The sequence below is a fragment of the Ictidomys tridecemlineatus genome, chromosome 4, assembly GCF_052094955.1.
Source record: "Ictidomys tridecemlineatus isolate mIctTri1 chromosome 4, mIctTri1.hap1, whole genome shotgun sequence".
Taxonomy (NCBI): domain Eukaryota; kingdom Metazoa; phylum Chordata; class Mammalia; order Rodentia; family Sciuridae; genus Ictidomys; species Ictidomys tridecemlineatus.
This window is the reverse complement of record NC_135480.1, coordinates 174,872,279-174,898,680: the sequence shown is the minus strand read 5'-3', so window position 1 is coordinate 174,898,680 and position 26,402 is coordinate 174,872,279. Positions and strand designations below refer to the sequence as shown.

The 26,402-nt window shown below is 36.0% G+C and overlaps 1 protein-coding gene and 1 pseudogene across 4 annotated transcripts in view; both read right to left on the bottom strand.

The window, feature by feature from the left end:
- The window catches only part of Reck (reversion inducing cysteine rich protein with kazal motifs), a 77,992-nt gene that overhangs the window by 10,665 nt on the left and 40,925 nt on the right, over nt 1–26,402 (bottom strand). For all 4 annotated transcript variants that reach the window (XM_078047815.1, XM_005326269.3, XM_078047816.1 and 1 more), the window contains 8 exons: nt 24,162–24,359; nt 21,963–22,230; nt 16,618–16,797; nt 10,605–10,817; nt 8,890–9,026; nt 6,271–6,411; nt 3,964–4,152; nt 1,488–1,610 (listed from right to left, as the gene is read on the bottom strand). In XM_078047815.1, the coding sequence (XP_077903941.1) occupies nt 1,488–1,610; nt 3,964–4,152; nt 6,271–6,411; nt 8,890–9,026; nt 10,605–10,817; nt 16,618–16,797; nt 21,963–22,230; nt 24,162–24,359 (1,449 nt within the window). The remainder of the gene's footprint in view (nt 1–1,487; nt 1,611–3,963; nt 4,153–6,270; nt 6,412–8,889; nt 9,027–10,604; nt 10,818–16,617; nt 16,798–21,962; nt 22,231–24,161; nt 24,360–26,402) is intronic.
- Nucleotides 4,472–6,257, bottom strand: LOC110598246 (calmodulin-A pseudogene; annotated as a pseudogene).

Here is a 26,402-nt window from a genome sequence, read left to right as displayed (position 1 = left end):
CAGTACTGCAAAAAAAAAAAAAAAAAAAAGAGTATTTGGCTTAATTTATCCCAGAATAGTAGGGGCCACACACTATAAGAGAATAAAGGTCTTATTAGCTATAAAGTTAATTTGAGAAAGAAATTTAGATGTTAAAAACAAATGCATGTGGGGCTGGGGATATAGCTCAGTTGGTTGAGTGCCTACCTTGCATGCACAAGGCCCTGGTTCAATTCCCAGCACCACACAGACATGTGTGTGCGCACACACACACACACACACACATGCACACATACACACTCACACACACACACACACAAAATGCATGCGGGGGGGGCTGGGGTTGTGGCTCAGTGGTAGAGTGCTGCCTAGTGTGGGTGAGGCCATTGGGTTTGATCCTCAGCACCACTTAAAAAGAAATAAATAAAAGTAAAGGTATTGTGTGCACCTACAATTTAAAAAAATAAATGCATACATGAATCAATGAATAAATAAAAAGTCATACTTGAAAATATTTAGTTCACTTTTTAATCCTCATTCCTGTATGATTTCTCTAAGCAGAATGAATTGCCTCATCAGAGCAGAGCAGAGCAGACACAAGATAAGAGTAAAAGGCAATGAAAATAATAATACAGCAGTGAAGGCTGGTACTCATCAGGGTGAAGAGAGGATGGGGTGGAGTCAGTTCTACTTCTATTTCCCCATCATTCTGCTGTTCACTTCTTAGCTCTGGTCTCCTTTTTGTTTCTGATGGGCTGGAGGCACAGATCCTAACTCTGTTTTCCCTCTTCCTAATCTCATCTCCAGGAAAAGAAGAATCAAGTTGCCACTGCAGTGGCATAAAATGGTGATAAGGGCCACTAATAGTACCTCTGTACTTAGAAGGTATTTCAGATCTGGAAGAAAGCAGATACCAAGAGACATCAGTGGATTGTGCTGCTGCTGTTGGTAACTGCAACATAAGAGGAGAAAAACCTTCCGCCTTACCAGGCTTTGCAACTACTGGAGCTGGTATGAACATACAACGAAGGCAAGTAGTATTATTCTAGGATGTTATTATTGTTGGGAGCCTAAATGAACTAGTAAACTAAGGAAGGTTAAAAATGAAAGTGGTAAGAAACAAACTTAGAAAATACATGGACACTTCAGACAGGCATGGTAGGATCTAGAATCTGTGCCTCCAGACATAGTAGGAGTAAATGGAGTATTTTACTAGCTAGAAAAAGTTCCATTTAACTGAAAACACCTCATTCATTGGCCCTGTTCTTTTTGACTCCTGGAATCCCAGAATTTTAGTGGTAGAAGGACCCTAAGAAATCATTTAATTTAATGCCTTCAATTCATACAAACTAAAACTGAGACCCAGAGGGAAAGTGTCTTACCTTCAGGTTCTATATTGATTTTATTCCTTTGCAGTTAAAGCAAGACCAGAGAGGCTGCCTTGAAGGGAAAATGTGTGCAAAGGAATGATGGTTTCCTGAGGGTGCCATCTTAGTGCCCACAGTTACCTGTGAAGGTGCGACGGTCATCTTCTGAACTGTGCTCACTGAGGCAAAGGCGGGTGGAACATACCAAATTACCAGCAAAACAAGAACAGACATTGCAGTCAATATTAAAGGTTGTTCCGTGACCTGAGAGAAAGAAAACATCAAACTATATTACATATTAAGAAATAGGGCACGAATTAAAATTTTAAGAGTTCAAAAAAATTTAAATGGGAATTCTTGAAAGATGACTTTCAAATATACAAACTAAGGACTTATATCTGAGATGTTTATATTTTCATATTTACCTCCTACCATATTCTTTCAAGCCCTATTTTGCTGGTCCCACCTTGCTCCTCCCTATTTCCTTTTCCTCCCTATTTTCTGAGAATGTTTTTGGCTGCCCCTCTGCCTGATTGCTCTTCTCTTCCTTTGGAACTTCATTCATCTCTCCAAAGTCAGATCTGGTGTCATCTTTAGATTGAAGACCCTCTTGATGCCCTGAAAGAATTGATTAACTCCTGGAAGAGCAATGCAACTTTCTGTGACTCAAATTCTCTTCCATCTTACCATATAAAATAAGCAGGATCTCACCCTCAGACTAGTTTTAGCTCCACAAGACACTAGTATTTTCTTTTGTACAGAACAGGCACTTAATCAGTGAATGTTTATAGAAGGAATAAACTCATTTGTTTCCATATACCTCCTATAATACAAGGTACCTACCTTCACATTTTAGCCAAATAGAATATGGACTAAAAAACAAATACCTGATTTGCTCTAGAATTGAAATTTTTGAGCTCTTTTTAGCTAAGATCATTCTTCTTTCCAAAAATATTTCACACAGAAGAGTAAATCAAAAGCATATAAAAGCTGAACTACTCTGAAGAATAGGAGTAGGGGTGGGATAGCAAAGTGAGCAGGTGGGAAGGGAACATATTTTAAAAGTGGGATTTCTTTACTAATTTTTTTCTTTTTTCTTTTTTTTTTTGCAGTACTTCAGATTAAACCCAGGGCCTTGAGCGCACTAGGCAAGCGCTCTACCATTAAGCTATACACTCTGCCCCTTTTCTATGGTTTTTCAAGTTATATATTGACAGGAACAGTTGTTAAGGCTGTAAGTAAAAAATAGTTAAGGGAGCAGTGGAAAAACAAGATCTTAAGATTTTTAGGGAAGGTGATCAAAAGGTGGGACTTTTTTTTGCTTGATTATTTGGTACCGAGTATTTAACCCAGGGGTGTTTAACCACGGAGTCATATCCCCAGCCCTTTTTTATTATTTATTTTTGAGAAAGGGTCTTGATAAGGTGCTAAGGGCTTTGCAAAGTTGCTGAGGCTGGCCTGAACTTGTATTCCTTCTGCCTCAGTCTCCCAAGTAGCTGGAATTATAGGCATGTACTACCATTCTTTGCAGAATGGTACATTTTAATGTGTTTTGTTCCAAACCCCTAATCAACATTGTTTTGCCTCCCCATTTTTTCCCCATAATGTCAGAATGAGAGTTTCACTTAAGGTGAAGTGGGGATGAAGTCGGGGAATGGATGAGGAAGGGGAGGGAGGGTACCTGTGTCCTGGCCTGTGAAGGGCGAGTCCTTTGCAATCAAATAAGCATAAAGCTGAATTCTGTCTTGTTCACTTACTAGCTGAGACACTCTTTGAGCACTGATTTCCTTATCTATGAAGTAGGGATAATAATAATTCCTAGAAGAGGATTAAGATAGTATAAGGCAAGACTTAGCATCAAGTCTTAGCATCAGCTAGGTATGATGGCCAATGCCTGTAATCCCAGAGGCTCGGGAGGCTAAGGAGGAGGATTGCGAGTTCAAAGACAGTCTCAGTGATTTAGCAAGGCTCTAAGCAACTTGGCAAGACCCCATCTCTAAATAAAATATAAGAAAGGGCTGGGGGATGTACTAGTTAAGTACCCCTGGGTTCAATCTCCGGTACCAAAAAAAAAAAAAAAAAAAAAAAGACAGCATCATGCTTATAATTTGTAGTATGATTATACTTCAATCAAGTATTAATTATTATTAGCCATCACTCTTTGTGTATGTGTGTGTGTGTGTGTCCACATGAGTGCGCGTATGGTACAGGTGATTGAACCCAGGACCTCATGCACCCTAAGCAAGTTCTCTACCATTAAGCTACATTAGTCCTTTCCTGAAGGGGCTTCTAAGAGGTTTCCTTGGAAGTTTTAGGGCTCCATATTATTTAAAAAATACTGCCCTGTAGTATCAGATGTGTAGATGTGACTCTCTGGTGAGAATCCATTCAACATTCTTCCTATAAAGATATCTAAAGATGGGCTGGAGTTGTGGCTCAGTGGGTAAAGCGCTTGCCTCTCACGCGCAAGGCCGTGGTTTCAATCCTCAGCACCATATAAAAATGAATAAATAAGATATTGTGTTCATCTACAACTAAAAAATATACTAAAATTAAAAAAGATATCTAAAGACAACTAATCTCATATTAAAAACAACAAATATCATTCAAGACTCACTTTTTCTTTTCCCTCCAACAATACAAGATTTCTGCAGATCAATACAATGCATCTCCATGCAGTTTTCTAAGAGTCCACTCTGTCCACATGAACAGATTTTATAACATCCAACTTCCCCTGCAGATGATGGCACCTGGATTAGTGTCCCTTGACGGACAATAAAATCAGAAGCTTCTCCCAATTTGCAACCTGTTAAAAAAAATGGTAATGGTAATGTTCTATGATGTTGTTTTATGACTTTTATGACATTAGATACACTTGACAGAAATCTTAAAGGTTCTGTGTAGCTATTAAAGATTATGTAGGCCTGGGATGTAATTTAGGGGTATAGTATGTGTCTCTACTTTTATAGATAAGTTACACAGAAAAGTAAAAATGGTGCAGCCAATATGGAAAGCAGTATGGAGATTCCTTGGAAAACTTGAAATGGAACCACAATTTGACCCAGCTATCCCGCTCCTCGGTCTACACTCCAAGGATAGGACTTAAAAACAGCATACTACAGAGACACAGCCACATCAATGTTTATTGCAGCACAATTCACAATAGCTAAACAGTGGAACCAATCTAGATGCCTGTAGATAAATGGAATAAGAAATTGTGGTATGTATATACAATGGAATATTACTCAGCAATAAAAAAGAATAAAATCATGATATTTGTAGATAAATGGATGGAGCTGGAGAATACAATGCTAAGTGAAGTTAGCCAATCCCCCAAAATCAAATGCCAAATGTTTTCTCTGATATAAGGAGGCTGATTCATAGTGGGGTTGGGAGGGGAAGCATGGAAGGAATAGACAAACTCTAGATGAGGCAAAGGAAAGAAAGGGGAAGGGAGGGGGCAAGGGGTGTAAAAAAGATGGTGGAATGAGATGGACATCATTACCCTAAGTACATACATGAAGATATCATTGTGAAAGGACATCATATATGAATGGACATCATTACCCTAAGTACATATATGAAGATATGAATATACTTTGTATACAACTAGAGATATAAAAAATATGCTCTTATATGTGTAATATGAATTGTAATACATTCTGCTGTCATATATAACAAATTGGAATAAAAAAGAGAAAAGTCAAATGAACAATATTGTACAAGAAATTGAATACATTCTGTAAAGTCTTGACTTTGCTGTCATTATACAAACTCTTCCTACTTTACTTGACCATTACCATCAATATCTGCTTCCCTGATAATTTCAACAGCCTCTTCATCTGTTAACTTCTCTCCACAGTTTGTCATCACATGGCGAGGCTTTGTTGCACTAATATAGCCACTGTTATCCTTAGCAAACACAGGAAATGCTGCTTTAATTTCTTTTTCACTGCCTGTGTCTTTCATTTTCTTGCCATCATTGTCAGAAATTCAGAAGTCAATCATGCCATTACCATCAGCATCTACTTCATTAATCATGTCTTATTATTCTGTTTCTGTAGGATTCTGCCCAAGAGACCTCATTGTATTTCCCAATTCTTTTGTTGTTATAATTCCATCACTATCCTTGTCAATTAGTGAAAAAGTTTCTTTGAATTCTTCAAACTGCTCCTCAGTCAGCTATACTGTGATTGCTACAGGTTTCTGAGACATGAACACAACCACTTGGCTCACTCGCTCTACTGAGACTAATCAAAAGGAACACTTCTACAATTTTTTCAAGACAGGGAGGGTCTTGCTAAATTGCTGAGGTTGGCCTTAAATTTGCAATCCTTCTGTCTCAGCCTCCCAATAAGGTTAATCATATATATCTTTATTTAACTAATTAATTTATTTTTATGTGGTGCTGAGGATCTAACCCAGGGCCTTACACTTGCTAGGTGAGCGCTCTACTGCTGAGTCACAACCCCAGCCCCAAGGTTAACCTTTATGATGATAATTATTACATCCTATTGAATATGATATTTTTCCACATACTAAGGAAAGAAAAGAAAAAAACATGAACATTTGTCAAATATTACAACATGGAAGAGAAAGTACAAAGAGCTAACCCAAACTTCTCTTTTGTAGTCAAGAACCTTATAATTCATTATGAGATGAAGTTTTCAATTGATACTATTAGTTCACAATATAAATGATAACCAAAAGTTTACATGTGTTGTCTCTCTCTCTCTTTTTTTGCTTATACAGAAAATACATGTTTACTGGGAAAACTAAACATTTTAGAAAAACATAACTTAAAAAATAAAATGTCCCTTGCAGCCTTCCAAAGACAACCCCTATATATACCAGAAAAACCCCAAAGAAACACTAGAGCAATCTATTCATGCTCATCCCACACCCACACCTACCTACCTCTTACCTTGAACACAAGAGTATGGAAGACAGGGATCTCCAGATGGACACCCTTTTCTGTTCACTTCACAGAGCTCATTGGCTGGACAAGGATTTGGGTTACAGGGATGAGTCACTTCTTCTATGATGTTACCTAAAGTACTTGGCCCTAAAAAAAAAAAAAAAAAAAACCAAAACCAAACCCCCCCCCCCCCAAACAGATCAGTTTAACCAATTTGAAAGAATAAAAGAAGTCTGTAAATTATCTGAGTTAATTATGGCTAAAATAAATGAAGAGTTCATGGGCATAAAGCAAGACTGGATTCTAATAAGCTATTAAAATAGATTTTCTCATCATTTATGAATTTAGCATAAAGATACATATATTCACTTATGTGTTTGTTTATTGGGTACCTACAATATACTATTCAAGATTCTGGGCACTAAAGATATAGTGATGAACAAATAGACAAGTCTCTGACATAGAGTTTATATCTGGTAGATAAAATATACTTTATTTATTTTTGTGGTGCTTGGGATAATGTATGCTAGGCAAGTACTCTACTACAGAGTTATAGCCAGTCAATAAACATATTGTGTAAATAAAAGATAAACTCAGAAAATAATAAGTAATAAGTAATGTTAGGGCTACAAAGTGATAAGTATATTTTGTAAAAGGTGGCAAAATAGGTGCTCATGTTTATTTGTTTATTTATTTTGGTACTAGGGATTGAACTGAGAGGTGCTTTATCACTAACCTACATTCTCAGTTCTACTTAATGTTTAGTTTGAGATAGGTCTTGCTAAATTGCCTTGACTGAAGATCCTCCTGCTCAGCCTCTTGAGGTGCTTCTGTTTAAGAGGAATAATTTAGTATGTTTTATCATAAATAGCCATCTACTATGGTAATATGAATCCCATACCATGATTATATTAAACTTCTGAAATAATTAGCAAGGAAGAGTCTCATTTAAGATAAACTGTGATATCTGAAATTTAAGAAAAAAGCATTTCTTTAATTTTTCTCCTACTGAAATAGTTCCTACTGGATTGCTGTAATAGTCTAGGATTGTGAATATATTAGATTTGCTTACTTAGCCAGGTGTGGTGGCGCACGCCTGTAATCCCAGTGGCTTTGGAGGCTGAGGCAGGAGGATCGTGAGTTCAAAGCCAGGCTTAGCAAAAACAAGGCACTCAGCAACATAGTGACACCCTGACTCTAAATAAAATATAAAATAGGGCTGGGGATGTGGCTCAGTGGCTGATGCCCCTGAGTTCAATCATCAGTACCAAAAAAAAAAAAAAAGGAAAAAAAAAAAAGAAAGAAAGAAAAAGAAAAAAGATTTGCTTACTTAATTTTAGATTAGATTCAGACCCCAAGACTTATAGAGGTACAAGGGCTCTTGGAGTTCATTTCATCTAGTCAAGCCATTCCATTCTATACATAAGGAATTAGGCTTGAAGAAGTGATCTGCTCAGACCAAGAGAGGCCTACATTCTTGTTTAATGCATTTTTTTTTCCCTTGGCTATACTGGTCATAAAGATTAAAGGATATAGTTTGTTGGTCTTAATAAAATGTGACAATTACTGCTAACTACAAATTCAGCATCCATTTATCTCTCCTTTTTACTAACAGATCTCCCAATTTTACTTAGGGTAGCAATAGGCCAATAGCTAAAAAGATAATCTTTCCCCGTTTTCCATACAACTAGGGGTGGCCAATGAGAAGTTGTTTGCTTTCCCTCTTCTCTAGAACTAGAGTGTAGTGGCTAGGATTCCAATAGCCATGTTGTGATAATAAATAACATGAAATAACCTTGATGACTGAAGCCAAGTACTACAGTTAGTAGAGAAAGATAAAAGGAGCCTGGATTCCTGATGATGGAGCCACCCAAACAGTCCCAGAATATTGTTTTTTGAGTTTTCTTTTACTTCTATCTATTCTGTTATTTGCAGTTGAATTTAATCATATCTGACACGGAAAAGAAACCAAGTAGGTGCTTCGCTGTGTTCCAGCCAGCTCACAGCCCTGATGCCCCCTGGTGGCAGCCTAAACAACTCCCTTTTCCTAACTACTGAGTGTGTAGGAGTTCTGTTCTACTGGTTATTCCCTGGCCTCCAACACATCTTCACACTGTTGCCAACAAGCTCAGCTCAGAATTCTTCAATGAGATACCAATTTACTTGGCAGGAGTATTTGGCAGAGAGAAGTTGAAACAGTGAGAGAAGTGCCATTTTCCTATACAAATCTGACTATCATTCTTTATTGTGTGGGTGGCTGGCTGAGGTACACTGATACTCTGATGACAAAAAGCTGAATACTCTCTAGGGGAAATTCTACTTTCTGCACATCACAGTAGAAGGAGATAATAATGATATCAGAGAAGGCTAGCCCCCGATTCACAGCTTAGAATTTCTGATGAATAACAATTCATACTTGCTTAGATTGATATAACATCACTTCTTACAAAACTTAAGATGACAATGCTTTCCTGGGTTAAAAAGGCAAAGCAACTAAGAGTCTGTAATTGAGATAGTATCATTTAAACACATGTTCTCAATATATAAATGCTCATCTAAAATAGCAAGGACAGAGATCAAGAGAGAAGTAGTTGAAATCTAAAAACAAACAAAAACAGTACTTACTGAGGTACGTATCTAAAGGTATACAATTCTCCAGGTCATCTGTAGGTGACAGAAGCTCACAAATACTTTCAGCTGTGTGGTCTTCAGGGAATTTGTTCTGATCTCCACATTTTTTGAGAATCTCCACACAATCAGATCTTGAAAAGAAAAATACATCCAAATTTAGGAATTTGAGGCTCAAAGAAGGGATCTGCTCAAACTCACAGAAGCCTACATTCTAGTTTAATGTGTGGGTTTTTTGTCTTTTTTCTTTTTTGATACACTGGTCACAAAATTTAAGGGATATAGTTTGTTGGCTTGACAGAATGATAATTACTACCAACAAGGAACCTCAAATTATCTGGTCAAAATTACTTCCTTTTCTAAAATTTTCCAGAAAGTGAGTTTTTATTACTTGACAATGTTTCCAAATTGGCTAGGGGTGAATATACAAAAAAGAGGAATCATGGTGAACTGACAGCTGAATAGTATTCAAAGAATACCTTGCTTTCTCTAATCTAAAATCAAAAGCCTTGCTCAAATGTCAATACTTACACTTATTGTTCCTGCTATCAATGTGGCTTTTCACCATCTTTGAAAGAAAATTAAATTAGGCTTGTCTCATTTGACCTTTGCAAAATCATATATCATTACTGTCAGGACATTATCTTGCTTATTCACTTCCTTTTCCCTTATTTTCCACCTTTTTTCTTTTATTAAAATCTTTTAAATTATCAGCATTGAGGTGTTTGGCTTATAACAGCTACAGAGTCCATTATGTTAAAACTTTCTGAGTTTTGAATAAGGATTTGACTTCTATTAAGTTTTCTGTGCTAAGAGTCTACATATTTCCCATATGTTGCTTTTTGCTTTTCACCCAATAGCTATACCTCAGTACCTCCCCTTTTCAGGCCATCCTCAAGTCATATCAGAAATAGTTCTAGGCTTTGTTTAAGACTGAAATAATCTGAAATGAGTCATCAAGTACACAGCAGCCAGTTTTTGGGTCACACACCAAAAACTTAGGGACTAAATATTAATTTGGTTTTCAAAAAGCTTTTGGAAAAAAATTCTAGGTGATATGGATTACTATGTAGTCAAATATTTTGGTTTTACCCACCATCATGGTTCCCATCTTTACCTTAGATTTCCTAAGCAAATCATTCAAAAATATTTCCTGGGAACAGGTCCTAATGACAGTATTCACTAGCTCTTTTACTCATGAAACATTTATGGATACCTATGTGTGTTAGGATTATGCTAATACCTAAAAATAGAAAAGGAGCAAAGAGGATAATAAAAATAGAAAAATGGCATAAATTAAAATAAGTTCCTTAAGGAGAGCAAAGTCTAGCAGAATGTAAGATGAGCATACAAATTAAAATATGAAAATAGAATTGTGCATTGAAAAGGATTTAGTAAATGTTTCTTGAACTAAGTTCTATAAGAAATTACACTTGCAGGCCTACAGGGATTTGTAATAAGGATGAATTACTATCAGCTGGGGAAATCTGGGAAGACTCCACAGGAATGTCTGGTATTTGAGAGGAATCAAGAAGGGCAGGCAGTAGGCAAGTGCAAATGGTGCTGGGAACGAAACAGTATTTCAAGCAGAGGGAGAAAATGTAGGAAAGCAATTGACATGCGGGGAGTAATAGGCACAGGGAAGGATGGGAGAGATTGTTATGGAGGGACTGAATCCAAACTGTAGAGTCAGGATAATGAAAGAAACTTACTTGCAAATAATACTTCCCCGAGATTTACTATGACAAGGTTTAATCTGCAGTGAACAAGCTATTGCTTTCCACATTTCTGGCTGGCACTTTTTAATATCAAGAACAGGTATGTTGATAAATGGCATCTTTATGCTTCCTTTTTCCCACAGCTTCATGTCATTCATAGCTCCTTGATCTGACTGAGCATTACAACTCCTGAAAAGTTCTGTTGGCCTAAAAAACGAAACCAAAACCAAAAATTGCCAGAAGGAAATCAAAGGCAATGAGTAAAATACTGACACACTAACATATCAGGAAAATCTGACTTTATTTTGTTTTTGCACAGATGAGGATGGAACCCAGGGCCTTTTATATAGTAGGCAAGGGCTCTTCTACTAAGCAACACCCCAGAAAGAAGAAAGCACATAAAACTAAATAAGGGATATCAGCCTGGCATGTATATGAAGATTCAGCGTTGACACCAGTGTTGAGAAAGTGATTGCATGTTTTCTTTTTAACATATTTTCATGAGGCAGTTTTAAAACTTTAAAATGCTCTGGATAGGACTAACATCCCCAGACCACCTTCTTTCATTTCATAAAACAAAAGAGTCCGAGTTTTAAAAATTGAGGTATAATTTAAAAAATAAAACACACAAATCATACAGGTTTGATTTGATTTGACAAATGTGAACAACCACATTGATACATCTACACCAGTAAAAGAATATTTCTATTGTGTTATTAAGTTCTCTCAGGTCACCCCAGAGGCTAGACTTTTCATATTTTTATCACCGCAGATTAATTTTGCCAGTTCTAGAATTTCATATAAATGGAATCATATTGCATGTTTTCTTTTGGGTCTGGGGTCTTCGGCCAAATATAATCTTTTTGAGATTGATCCATATTGTTGCATATACCAGTATTTCATTTCTCCTTATTTTTGAATAGTATTTCATTGATAAATATATATCATTTTGCTTTTATCCTAATGGTTTTCAAACTTTGATCGCAAGACCCATTTACCTTCTTAAAATTATTGGGTTCTCAAAAAGCTTTTATGTGGGTTGAAACCATCGACATTTTATAACATTAGAAATGAAAATGAGATTTAAAAGTGATTATTAATTCAGTTAAGCTATAATAAACCTATTACAAGTTAATGTAAGCATTACTTTCATGAGAAATAACTACATTTTCCAAAACTAAACAAAAATCATGAAAATAAGATTATTCTATAGTTTTGTACTCATGTCTGGCTTAATAGAGAATAGCTCGGTTTTCATATCCAATTCTGCATTCAGTCTGTTGCTCATAAATCATGTTTCACCCTCTGGAAAATTCTTCTATTCACTCTTGTGAGAATATAAGAGAAAGAGGTAAATAACAACCAGTGTTGTTATAAAAACACTTTTGATCTTGTGGACACCCCTGAAGGGGTTTGGAGACCACAGACAATGCTTTGAGACCATCCTATTATCTATTTATAGAAATTAAGGTTAATTCTAGTTTTCATGCCTAGGGATACCACTGATGAGTCAAGGGTAGATATAACTTCCAAATACCATGCTATTTTCAAAAAGTGGCAATACCATTTTATACACTCATCAGCAATGTATGAGAGACTGTTTTTATTGGGTTTTACTTGTGTTTTCATTTAATTGCTAGACATCTTTTGTGCTGTCTAGCCCTTTGCTTTAAAAAAAGTGGATTTTAAGAGTTCTTTATATATTATAGATACAAGTCCTTCATCAGTTACATATAGTACAAATATTTTCTTCCAGGTTGTGGTTTACCCTTTCATTTTTTCCCCTTTTCCTTCCTTCCTCCCTCCTTTTCTCTTACCCTTCCTTCCTTTCTTGTCTGAGGGATGCTTTACCACTGAGCTACATCCCCAAAACTGTTTTGTATTTTATTTTGAGACAGGATCTCACTAAATTGCTAAGGCAGACCTTGAACTTGTGATCCTCCTACCTCATCTTCTGGAGTAGCTAGGGTTAAAGGCATGTGCCACTGTACCTGGTCACTCTCATTTTTATAATTGTGTTTTTTGATGAGTAACAGAATTTAAAATAATATTTTATTGTGGTATAATTTATATATAAATAATGCATAGATTTTGAGGATTTAGTTCAATAATGTTTGAAAACTCATGTAATCAAAACCCCAAACAAGAAATAGAATATTTCCATTACCCTATGAAGTACCTTTATGCCCTCTCTGGTCAATTCCCCCTTCCACCAAAGGTGATGATTTTCTGATCTTTATCCCTATAGATTATTTTGATTATTCTTAGACCTCATGTTTATGGAATAATCAAGAATCTATTTTGAGCCAGGTATACATGCCTGTAATCCCAGAGGCTAAGAAGATTGAAATAGGAGGGTCATAAATTCAGTACCAGCCTTAACAACTTAGTGAGATCCTGTTTCAAAATAAAATACAAAGGTGTTGGGGCTGTTGCTCAGTGGTAGAGTGCCCCTGAGTTTTCATTCCCATTAATGCAGGGGAGGCAAAAAAAATGAATTTTATTTCTGGCTTCTTTTGCTCAACATAAGCTTCACCCATGCTTTTGGGTGTATTGGTAGTTTGGCTTTTTTCTTGCTGTATACCATTCCACTGTTTGAAACATACAGTATGTTGTTTCTCAGTCTTTTGATGTTCTGGATTCCCCTCCCAATTTTGGGCTATTATGAAAAACGCTACTACATAAATCTTTTTGAACACACATTTTGAACACGTCTCTTGAGTAAATTCTTCAGAATGGAATTGTTGGGTCACAGATTTAACTTTTAGGAAACCGAGAGACAGTTTGCTAAAGTATTTAACCATACATTTTGCTTCACGTGTTAGCCAATTTTTTAATTGTGGCCACTGTATTGGGTTGAGGAGCATCTCATTTAAGTTTTAATTAACATACTGCTAGGAAGAATAATAAACCTTTCATGTACTTAAATGTCCATTTCTTCTTCTTTTTTTTGTGGTGCTGGGTATTAAACCCAGGACCTTGCACATGCTAGCCAAACACTCTATTACTGAGCTATACCCCAGTCCTAACAACTCTTATGGCAAAAACTCTATGGTGTTCAAAATGATGTTTTTTAAAAATGTTTTATTTGTTCTTTTTAGTTATACATGACAGTAGAATCCATTTTGATATAATTATACAAGCATGGAATATATCTTATTCTACTTAGGGCCACATTCTTGTGGATGTATATGATGGTGGGATTCACTGTGGCGTATTCATATATGTACATTGTCAGATTCAAATTCCACTGTCTTTCCTTTTCCTATGCCCCCCTTCCTTGCCTTCATTCCCCTTTGTCTAAACTACTGAATTTCTATTCTTACCTCCCCACCTCCCCCATTGATATGTGGGTTAGCTTCCACATATCAATGAAAATATTTGGCCTTTGGCTTTTTGGGACTGGCTTATTTCACTTACTCTCTGGATCCATCCATTTATTAGCAAATATCATAAAGTCACAAGATGATGTTTTGAAATATGTATTCATTGTGGAGTCAAGATAATTAACATGTATTACCTCACATGCTTATTTTGTGTGTACAGTAAGAATATTTCAAATCTACCCTCTTAGCAATTTTCAAGCATATAATACACTGTTGTCAACTCCAGTCAACCATGTTGTACAACATATCTCTTGAACTCATTCCTCCTGAGATTCTGTATCCTTTGAGTGCCATCTCCCCAATCTTCCCCTTCCTGTCCCTCTATATTTTGGTAACCACTATCCTATTCTCTGCTTCTGTAAGTTCAATGTTTTTAGATTTAACATATTAGCAGGATCATGCAGTGGCTTATTTCACTGAATGACCCCCAGGTTCATCCATGTTGTGGCAAATGACAGGATTTCCTTCTTTTTAAGGCTTAATAGTATTCCATTGTGTATATAAACTCTATTTTCTTTTTTTAAGAAATTTTTTTTAATATTTATTTTTTAGTTTTTGGCAGACACAACATCTTTTGTTTGTATGTGGTGTTGAGGATTGAACCCGGGCCGCACGCATGCCAGGTGATCCTGCTACCACTTGAGCCACATCCCCAGCTCAAAAACTCTATTTTCCTTACCCATTCATCTATTGATGGATACCTTGGCTGACTTCACACCTTTGTTATTAATAATGCTACAACAAACATAGGAGTGAAATATATCTTGGGCAGATTGATTCCAGACTTAGGATATAAACCCAATGGAGGAATTGCTAGATTATGTGGTGGTTCTATTCTTTATTTTTTGAGAAACCTCCATGCTGCTTTCCATAAGGGCTATAACTTCCCAATGGGATTGGGAGAAGGTTAAAAACCATTTATTGGGTATTTGGCGAGAGGGAGATAGCATGTTTGGGAGTAGTCTTTTATTGGGGGACTCTGGTTCTTAGAAATTTCCATCCAAAAAAGGTCAAAAGGGGCAGAGTTACAAGGACAGGTAAGGTAACTTGATCCCTGGGGATGTAGGAAGGCACAACCACGCATGAAAACACATTTGGCAGAATTTTTACGACTCTCAAGATCAGGGCCACTGTCTACAGCCACTTTGATGTGGCCAGATCACTGGAAGTGACCGATAGGGCCTCAACCAATCAGGAGAGGAAAATGCTGGTCATATGATGTGGTGGCCTCCCACAGCTATAGTAATTTATATTTCTATCCACAATATATAGGTCTTGCTATGTTGCCCCAGCTGGCCCCAAACTCCTTGGCTCGAGTGATTCTTTTGCCTCAACCTCCCAAGTAGTTAAGACTACAGGTTAGTGCCACTACACTTGCCTAGGTTTTATTTTGAATTCTATGATCCATCTTGAAATAATTTTTGTGTATGGTGTGACATAGAGGTTAAACTTTTATTTTTTTATATAGATATTGAATTATTCCACCATCCCTTGTTGTAAAGATATCTCAATTACTTTACTCAAAGTAATGAGTTGAATACTTTAAAAAGAATAGAATGTGTGTTAGATTGAGGTAAATATCATCTGACAAAAAAAAAAAAATACCTACAACTTCCTTCTGGCCCAACTCTTCCTTTTTGCCCTTTGGGTCTCTGGGCTGCAGCTCACAAAACAGTCACCTTTTCTTTAGAAATGTTCCCTCCTGGGCTGGAGTTGTGGCTCAATGGTAGAGCTCTCACCTAACATGTGCAAGGGCCTGAGTTCGTTCCCCAGCACCACATAAAAATAAACAAATAAAATAAAGGCATTGTGCCCAATTACAATTAAGAAATAAATATTAAAAAAAAAAAAGAGAAATGTTCCCCCCTGGGGCTGAGGTTGTAGCTCAGTGGTAGAGTACTTGCCTGGCACATGTGAGGCACTGGGTTCGATCCTCAGCACCACATAAAATAAATAGATAAATAAAATAAAGGTACTGAGTCCATCTACAACTAAAAAAATATTAAAAAGAGAGAAAAAAGTGTTCCCTCCCTAGCTTCTCTGATGTGAAGTCCTCCCATTCTGTGCTCTGGAGGCCCTTTTTCTTTTTCTTTACTATTTCTTTAGCCCTAGGGATATGCTCTAAGGTCCAGTTGTTGGCCCTTATTTTCTTATTATACTTGATATCTCAGAAAGACACCTATTCAAATTGCTTCTATAAAGAAATATTTTTGTATGAAATGGGAGACTCACTGAGCAGGAACGTCAACCAGTGTGAAGGTTCTGCAAAGAAAGCACTCCAAAAGTGGACATATATTGATCCAGTAGTGAAAAATGATTTATTCTGCAATGAATTATTTCCATTGGTGGTGTAGCAGAAGGAAGAAGTGTCTAAGAGCAGAAGAAATTCTCTGAATTCCAGAAACTTTAGGTATCTCTAGATTAGAAGGAACTCCCTAAGAGTGCTTCCTTTGCCAGAGGTAACTTAGATGGAACACAGCCTTTAAAAATGAAACCATAAGGAAATAAAGCTTTCTTTTAGCCCAGAAAGAACAAAATCAGAGTAAAGTGGTGTTTCATTTATTCAAAAAGCAAGTGATTAATGATAAAATATTTCCATTCCATGTACAAATTGTTCTTACCTGTTGTTGAAATTAGTACAGTAAGTAAGGTTTCTACAGCCCAACTGGCAAGGTTCCCGGACATCTGCTAGACAGGTCAACATGGACACTTCCACTGGGTTATATTCACAAAAGCGGTCAAATTCCTGCCAACTCTGTGTATTGCCCCAGCTCATGCTATAAAGTTTAGTGCACAGTTCCCTGAAACAAAAGCACAAGTGCAGACACATAGAGAGAAGCCATATGATTAAATTCCTGATTGGAGTAAAACTGGAAATCTGTGAACTATGTACTTTTTTAATAAGACAAAAAGTAAAGAGTTAAATGACTATTTTCCTAGGATTTGGAGCCAGAAAAAGTGACCTTTCTTTCCCCACCATCAAAAATAGACTTTAAAAGTTATCTGTCTCTTCCCTTCTCTTTTTCCTTCTTTTTGGTAGTATTGGGTACTGAAATTAGGGCCTTGCACATGCTCGGAAAACACTCTTATCACTGAGTTATCCCCAGCCCTTTCTTTTCCTTCAATTTTGAGACAGGGTCTAATTGCCCAGACTGGCCTCAAACTTGTGATCCTCCTGCTTTGGCTTCCCAGGTAGCTGGATCACTGGTGTACACCTGGTTATCTTTTCTCTTTGCCATGGTTGCTAAAAAGCTCAGTGCTAAATTTAATGTTCAGTTACAATATTTGTATATCTTTAGTTCTTGGCACAGTTATTTCTCCCTATAGCTTTCTGATCTCACTTTGATCTTTACTTAAAGCACGTGTTTTTCTTCTCCATAAACGCAATCACAGGAGGCAAACCATGACATAGTCCTCTGACTTCTTTTAAGAAGCTTTATAAATGCAGGGTCTGCTAGTTTGTCCTGTAAAACTACTCAAAGCCATTTGTGTTCCTGAAGTTATTCCAAAGCCTCTATATATTATTGTAGTTGATATATGACATTCTTATTTTCAATATTTGATGATTATAAAGCAAATTAAGTATGTGTATATAGCTAAAACTATCTGTACCATTTTCAACATGCTCTTATACATTATATTCATTTCATTATTTTACTCATAAAAGTGATACATGTTCACTTGGAAAAATTTTATTATTTTGAAATATACAAAGTCACAAGTAAAAATTCTCCACTCTTCTCACATTTTATTTGAATCTCAAGATCACCCCTATGAAGAGGGTATCTTTAACTTCGTTTATTCACTCTAGTGTTTACTGAGTGCCTATTTTGTGTGAGTGCTGGTTCAAGACACTGGAAGTGCAGTGATAAATAAGCCAGACAAGGTCCCTAGTCTCAATAAAGCACATATACATTATGAGGATGAGGAAGTTGGAATAAAGTTATATCAGGTGAGGACTGTTCCACAGACTGGCAGACCCACGCCAGAGCCCAGGCCCAGGCCTAGGACCGCCCCAAAGACCTGCACAGGAGCTAAGGCCCAGGCCATGGCCCAGGACTGCTCTGCCAACTTGCAGACCCATGCCAGAGCCAAGCCTGGCCCACCTCCATCTTGGGATACTTCAGCCATTGTGTGCAGATCATATGCCTCTAGAAATTTGTTGGTGTCTTCAAGGTTTTCTATTTTACCAGAATATAAATTTTCAAAATAGTTTCTAATTGTCTTCTGTATTTCAGTAGTGTCTATCATGATATTTCCTTTTTCATCATGAATTTTAGTTTGAGTTTTCTCTTTCCTTTTTATTAGATTGGTTAAAGATTTGACAATCTTATTTATTTTTTTCAAAGAACCAGCTTTTTGTTTTGTCAATTTTAAATTGTTTCTTTTGCTTAATTTTATTGATTTCTGCCCTGATTTTAATTATGTCCTGTCTTCTACTACTTTTGGTGTTAGTTTGTTCTTCTTTTTCTAGGGCTTTGAGCTGTAATGTTGTTTACTTGTTGACTTTTTCTTCTTTTAATGAATGAACTCCATGCAATGAACTTTCCTCTTAACAATGCTTTCGTAGTGTCCCAGAGATTTTGATGTGTTGTATCGGAATTCTCATTTACTTTTAAGAATTTTTTTATCTCCTTCCTGATATCTTTTGTTGTCCATGCATCATTCAGTAGTGTATTGTCTAGTCTCCAGGTGTTGGAGTAGCTTCTATTTTTAATTTTATCATTGATTTCTAATTTAATTCCATTATGGTCAGATAGAATGCAGGGTCATATATCTATTTTTTTGTATTTGCTAAGACTTACTTTGTGGCATAACATATGGTCTATTTTGGACAAGGATCCATGTGCTGCTTCTGAGAAGAAAGTGTATTTTGCTCGTTAATGGATAAAATATTCTATATGTGTCTGTTAAGTTCAAATTATTGATTGTATTATTGAGTTCTATAGTTTGTTTGATTTTGTTTGGAAGATATATCCCAGTGGTAAGAGAAGTATATTTTTATCTTAGCTTTGTGGTATAAGACCTGGTATTGTGATGCTTCCTGCTTCCCTCTTCTTGCTATGGACTGCTTTGGCTATTCTGGGTCTCTTATTTTTCCAAATGAATTTTATGATTACTTTTGCTATTTCTATAAGGAATGACGTTGGGATTTTAATTGGAATAGTATTGAATATGTATAGTGCTTTGGGTAGTATGGCCATTTTGACAATATTAAATATGCCCATCTAAAAGCATGGGAGATCTTTCCATCTTCTAAGGTCTTCAATTTCTTAGTGTTCTGTAGTTTTTATTGTAGAGGTCTTTCACCTCTTTTGTTAAGTTGACTCCCAAGAATTTTAGTTTTTCTGAAGCTATTGTGAATAGGGTAGTTTTCCTAATTTCTCTTTTAGAGGATTCATCTTGATGCAGAAATGCATTTGATTTATGGGTATTGGTTTTATATCCTGCTATTTTGCTGAATTCATTTATTAATTCTAGAAGTTTTCTGGTGGAGTTTTTTTTTGGATCCTCTAATTATAGATCTATGTTGTCAATTAAAAAATGATAGTTTGAGTTCTTCTTTTCCCATTCATATCCCTTTAATTTCTTTTATTTGTCTAATTACTCTGGCTAGAGTTTCAAGGACTATGTTGAATAAAAGTGGTGAAAGAGGGCATCTCTGTCCTGTTCCAGTTTTTAGAGGGAATTCTTTCAATTTTTCTCCATTTAAAATGATGTTGGCCTTGGGTTTAGCATAGATAGGTTTTACAATGTTGAGGTATGTTCCTACTATCCCTAGTTTTTCTAGTGTTTTGAACATGAAAGGGGCTGTATTTTGTCAAATGCTTTCTCTGCATCAATTGATATAATCATATGATTCTTATATTTACATCTATTGATGTGATTTTATATTTATTGATTTCCTTATGTTGAACCATTCTTGCATCCCTAGAATGAACCCCACTTGATCATGGTGCACTGTTGTTTAAATATGTTTTTGTATGCGATTTGCCAGAATTTTATTGAGAATTTTTGCATCAATGTTTATCAGGGATACCAGTCTAAAATTTTCTTTCCTTGATGTGTCTCTGCCTGGTTTTGGTATCAGGATAATACTAGCTTCACGGAATAAGTTTGGAAGGGTTCCCTCCTTTTTTATTTCTTGGAATAATTTGAAGAGTATTGGTATTAATTCTTCTTTGTAGGTTTTGTAGAACTCAGCTGTAAATCCATCTGATCCTGGGCTTTTCTTGGTTGGTGGGCTTTTGATGGTGTCCTCTATTTCCTTGATTGAAATTGATCTGTTTCAATTGTGTATGTCTTCTTGATTCAGTTTGCAGGGGTGGGGCCTCACATATCAAGCTAGGCAAGCACTCTACCACTGAACATCCTCAGCCCTAGTCCTTAACTTTCTTTCTTCCTTTTTTAAATTTTTAGTTATAGATGGACACAATATCTTTGTTTACTTATTGTTTTGTGGTGCTAAGGATCGAATCCAGTGCCTCAGATTTCAAAGCAAGCACTCTGCCACCGAGCCACAACCTCAGCCCTAGTCCTTAATTTTCTATAGTTACCTTGAACAGATTATTAATATCTCTTGAGTTTTCTTTCTCACATGTAAATGAAAATTACACAATTTTTCCCAATTGTTTCATAAAAATTACCTTGAACAGATTATTAATATCTCTTGAGTTTTCTTTCTCACATGTAAATGAAAGTTACACAATTTTTCTCAATTGTTTCATAAAAATCAAATCTGATGGAAGTGAAAGCAGTCAGCAAACCATGAAATCTATTTCAAGATTTGAGAGAGGAAACTGTTTCTTACTAAACCTCCTCTGGGACTGCATAGCTACCTCAATTTCCAGTAACTCTATGTGAGCATAGTTATTTTGCAGAGGTTTCTCTTTCTAAGAATTACATAGCATCTCTCTCATCAATATTAACTTTTATATGCAACCAGTTTCCTTAACCTCAGAGCCAACTTTTTTTTTCCTTTAAATCCTTCCATTAATTTCCTCGAATATTTTTAATATCTTTGGTAAAGTTTGGTAAGTTATTTTAGGCACTTTTTTTTATTTGCTAAAGATCCATAGAAATGGTTAGAAACCATAGAAATGGTTGTTTCTCAAATTAATTTCAGGATATCCTAGAAATGTTGTGGATGCTTTTCACCCAAAATATCTCTGTAAAACAAATTCTAATTCATCTGTGTGTGTGTGTGTGTGTGTGTGTGTGTGTGTGTGTGTTTGTACTGGGGATTGAACTCAGGACAATTTACTACTGAGCTATACTCCCAGTCTTTTCTATTTTTTATTTTGAGATAGGGTCCCAAGAAGTTCCCCAGGCTGACCTCAAACTTGTGATCTTCTTGCCTCAGGCTCCTGAGTAGCTGGGATTTACATGTGTGTGCTATGGTGCCTGCACTATAATATATGTTCTACCATGACCTTAGTTATCTCCATTCATTCTTGTCTCTAGATTCTTGTCTATCCTATATTTGTATTGTTAATTTTTGTCCCTAAGTGTAATACTGAAATGAATGTCAATGCACTGCTTTCTAACTCTGGATATAAGTGCCAACCAGTTTATTCACCAATATGACCAAATGCTATGGTTAAGTTCAAAGTTTCATAATTTAATAAAGAGAATATCTTTTAGATGTCAGATCAAAACATCTTCTAAATTGAAAGTTTACTTAATGATTCCTTGAAAGAAAAATTCACATTGCATCATCTTCAAATTCTATTGCCCTGTCAAGGCTAATCCTTCATATCACAAAAACATGTGATATATGAAACATTTTATATATATATATACCCAATGATCAGTAAATATTTGGTGGATAACAGAATGAAAGATTTTATAGCTTCTAAATGTTCAGCCTAGAAATGCAAAAATATAACATGCATTTGCTAGGCCTAAAATAATTAATTAAAATATTATTTTCTACTATTTTAATAAAAGAAAATAAGATACTGACCTACATGTTGAAGTGTTTGCTTTAGAACAACAATGCAATTTAGCCCCATCCAGGCCTGTAGAGGGAGGAGGGTGTATAGTGACTCCAGGGTGAACTGACTGTGAGCTTTCAAGAAAACACTGCCAAAGAGGATCTTGAGGCAAGGGCTGGGTCTTACAACCCTCGATGAGACCATCAACAATCTCCATTTCTGTTTTCTTAGACATCAGAATTCTCTTGCAGGCATTTTGGCAAGCATGGTCTTCAGCTCTGTCACAGCAATACAAACCTACATTTTCAGAATATAAGTGGTTTAATTAGCTGGTTTTATTGCATTTATTGCTCAGAAGAGAAGAAGAACATGACTATGTAGTGGAAAACCATTACTACTTAATGTCAGTATCTGTATTATACAGGGTCTATTAAATTATCTTTATTACTTTGCAGTGTAGTAAAAAGTGGACAAGGTGTCTAATCATGAGGTTTCTAGCATCCTAATGACAATGAAAAGTCATCCTACACTGAAGAAGCCCTCATATAAAAGATATTTTATGTTCTTGGAAAAGATATTGTATATCCCAGTGGATTTGCTTTTAGTAGGGGATGTCTAAGAGGGATTATGTTCTTGACATGAGATAACTAATTTTTAATAGCAACAAACACAAACTGTATTTTATCATATTCCAAGACAGCATAAAGGTTTTATATGTCTGTGAAAATTAGTTAAGTTGTAATTTAAATAATATAGTAGCACACCCTGACAAGCTAACAGTCTGCTTCTGCCTTTAATTTTCTTTCTTTTTGGTGCTAGGGACTAAACCAGTGGTAAACATGTGCTCTCCCACTGAGCTATGTTCCCAGTCCCTGGCCTCTAATTTTCTACACAGAATCAGAAAATTAAAGAACACTATTAATGAAGCTATGGAATTCAGAAGGGCCTCTCTGAATTACTTTTCTTGGTGTCTTTGAAGAAGCCTGTTTTGTTTGTAGCCTGCTTATCCAGAGTCCTCTGTATTAACATATATTAGAAATGACTGCCCTTCTACCCTTAAAACTTCTTCCTGCCTTTTTGTTGTTGTTACTGCTTTGTTTTAAAGCTGCAATTCTGTTAGCTCCAGCAGCCCCTCTTGGTAGCCTAAATATTGGGGAATACAGATCTGCCTTTAAAACAAATGGAAGCCAATGGAAGATACTTGTGGCAAATGTTTCATCCTATAATTTTCACCACACAGCCACATCACAGAATGCCAAAATCCTTAGAGTAATTTTTGATTTTGATTGTGGCCAAATAAGGCACATTGCTTTTGAGTTTATAGAAACAATTCTTTCCAATGTCCACATATAAAAAGTCATTGGCATGTGGCTTATAAATAAATCTTCTATCGGTTTGGTTAATCAGTCAGTTCTTTAAAATATGATGACCTCCAGAGGACAAAAATGGATTCTAGGATGTACAAAGCTGAGACCTTGAAAATCCCTATAAGGTGCAGGCTCTTAGGAGGCCCTGATTTAAAAAAAAAAAAAAAGGCTCTCTTTTGTTTTTATGATCTTTTATTACAAAAATAACCACTGCTCACTGATAAAAAATTCAAATTACAGAAATATATAATATAAAACAATTAGGTATATAACTAAAAATGTATCACACTATACCTTTAGTTATATAACTTGCTTTTTTTCGCTTCTATGTAAATGTATTACTTTCTTTTTGTTGTTTGCAAAGTGTTGTGATATATATATATATATATATATATATATATATATTCTAATTTATTTAATCAATATCCTACTGATAGATTTTTGGGTTATTTCTAATTTTTGTCTACTAATGTGTATATAAGTATATTTACAACATATTTTTGCAAATTTGTGTAAATTTTCTTGCTGGATAAATTCTTAAAGTGGACTTTCTAGATCAAAAAGTAAAATAATCTGAAATTCTAATGGTTAACTTCTCTCCAAAATATTCATATCAAAGAACTCTTCCATCCTCAGACTAAAATTCTCATTTCCTCATACTCTCTATAGCCCCATCTTTCTTGGCACCTTCTAACTGTGACAGTAACATCCAATCTGTCAAATCTAAACAACAAAGGAAGTCTGGTGTTTCCCAAGTGACCAAGACTGCAACTACCTACAAGAATGTATCAGTCCTTTTTTATAAACTCTTTTACCAAAGGTTGAAATGAAAAAAAAAAAACAAACGTCCCTTTTACTTACTATCTGTTGGGTTCCTCATTGGGTAAGACTGGGTATAATTGTTCACACAGTGTATTAATTGTGGACTAATAGAGGCACAATAATTTTCCACTGCTTTGATCTGAGATGGACCAGGAGAAGAGTCTGTTCGAAAAATGGCTTGACAATATTCTCGGCAGTTTGTATGATGACCTGCATAACTGCAACATACCGAGCCCACTATACGGGGGGAAAAAAAAGAGAAGACACTGAAATGAAACAGCTTTTTGTTAACATTAAATCATCACCATACTGATGGAACAGTATACCTTTCTCAATTTGAGAAATAAAACGATCCACAGGAAACCATAAAACCATAAACTATGTTTATACACTTGAAATCAGTATTATTGTAAGCATAGTTATGGGGACAGTGAAGTGCTCACTGGTGTAAGAAAGTTAATATTCATCAGTTTATAGTCTATAATCCAGTGGTTCTCCATAGGAACAGTACGACCCCCTGGAAGAGTATGGAACATGTGGAAGTATTTCTGGTTGTCAGGGACTAGTACTGGCATTTAATGCATGGGCCAGGGCTGTTAAACATCCTGCAATGCACAAGACAGTCTCATATAGCAAATCTGTCTTCTCCAAATGCCAAGAGAACCACTGAAAAAGCCTCATTCCATGTTAGATTTGTGGAGGTTTATACACAAAGCAAAACAAACATAGCAAAACAAAAATTAAACCCCAAATATCTCACATTTACAAAATAGGACCAGTTATCAGGGGATTAGCAAGGATGGTGGAATGTGATGGACATCATTATCCAAAGTACATGTATGAAGACATGAATTAGGTGTCAACCTACTTTATATACAGAGATATGAAAAATTGTGGTAAATATGTTTAATAAGAATTGTAATGCAAAAACATATATAAAGACATGAATTGGCATGGACATACTTTATACAAAGATGAAAAATTGTGCTCTATATGTGTAATAAGAATTGTAATACATTCCACTGTCATGTATTTAAAAAAATAAAATCAATAAAAAAGTCAACCCCCCCAAAACAAAAACAAAATAGGACCAGTTAAAACTAAGAGGCATCAGAATTATTTAACTAATTTGACAATTAAATAATTGTATATCTCAAAACAAAATTCTAAAACTTCTATACAGTTTGAACATCCTCAAGAATATGTCTAAATAGAGGTAATCTTCATAAATGATATGATTTGCCTCAATACTGAAGAGTAAAACTCATCTGAAATAAATATGACTTTGTATTAAAAAATGAAAAAAATCAATAGGCTGCCATTTAAAGTATCTGGGGAGAGGGAGATAAGTGGCCAGGGGCAGAGGGGCAGATGTGGTAATTATAATGAAGACTAGGAGACCCTTATAGGAGTCTAAGGGGATCTGTGAGAGGCAAAAGGGAGCCAGGGTAGATGTATGTCAGGAAGAGGGTTGGAGAAAGACAGGTAAGAATTCCCAGATAATTATTAGAGATAGATATGGAAGAACCAGAACCAGGTTTTTGGTGAATTTAGGTGACTTCTAGAAATAATGATAATGGTAAAATCATATAAGGATTAATAACAAACTATCTTGGGACAGAACTAAACAAGGATAAGCCTTAGTTTCCTGGACTTGGAAACTGTTCTGTATCTATTTGCCATCTGTTTTCAATGTGGACTGACTACCAAAGTTACTGTGCCCCCTGCCAAAGAGTTCATTTTCATCACGAATAAAATCCATTTTTATCATATTTTGGGGTGGGGGTGGTGCATATGGTGCTGGGAATCAAATTCAAGGCCTTGTACACTCTATCACTGATCTACCTCCACAGTTCCACAAAGAAAAAATATTTATGGCTTAATTTTATCAATGTGACCTCAGTGAGGATATACTTGAGAGTGGTATGGTGAGGACAGAGGAGATGAGCAGAATAGAACTAGACGTCTACCTTCTCACTTCTTCCTTGGGCTGGCTTCCTTGCCCGTGTGGGAGGATATAGGATTATGTGGTAGAATATGGACAGCTAATGCTTCTTAATGTCCTCCCAAGCTAATCTAAACAACTGTCTGTTCTGTAAGTGTCTTTTCCCGTCTCTAAATGCTCTCCTGATTCCCTTCACCTACAGTGCCCTTCTTCTGATCTCCACTATTTACATCTTGTCCACCTTTCAAGGCCCAGCTCAGCTACCAACTCTATGAAGTCACCTCTGAGCCCCTTAAAGGTTACGATCCCTCCTTCCTTTGAAGAGCAACACTCAT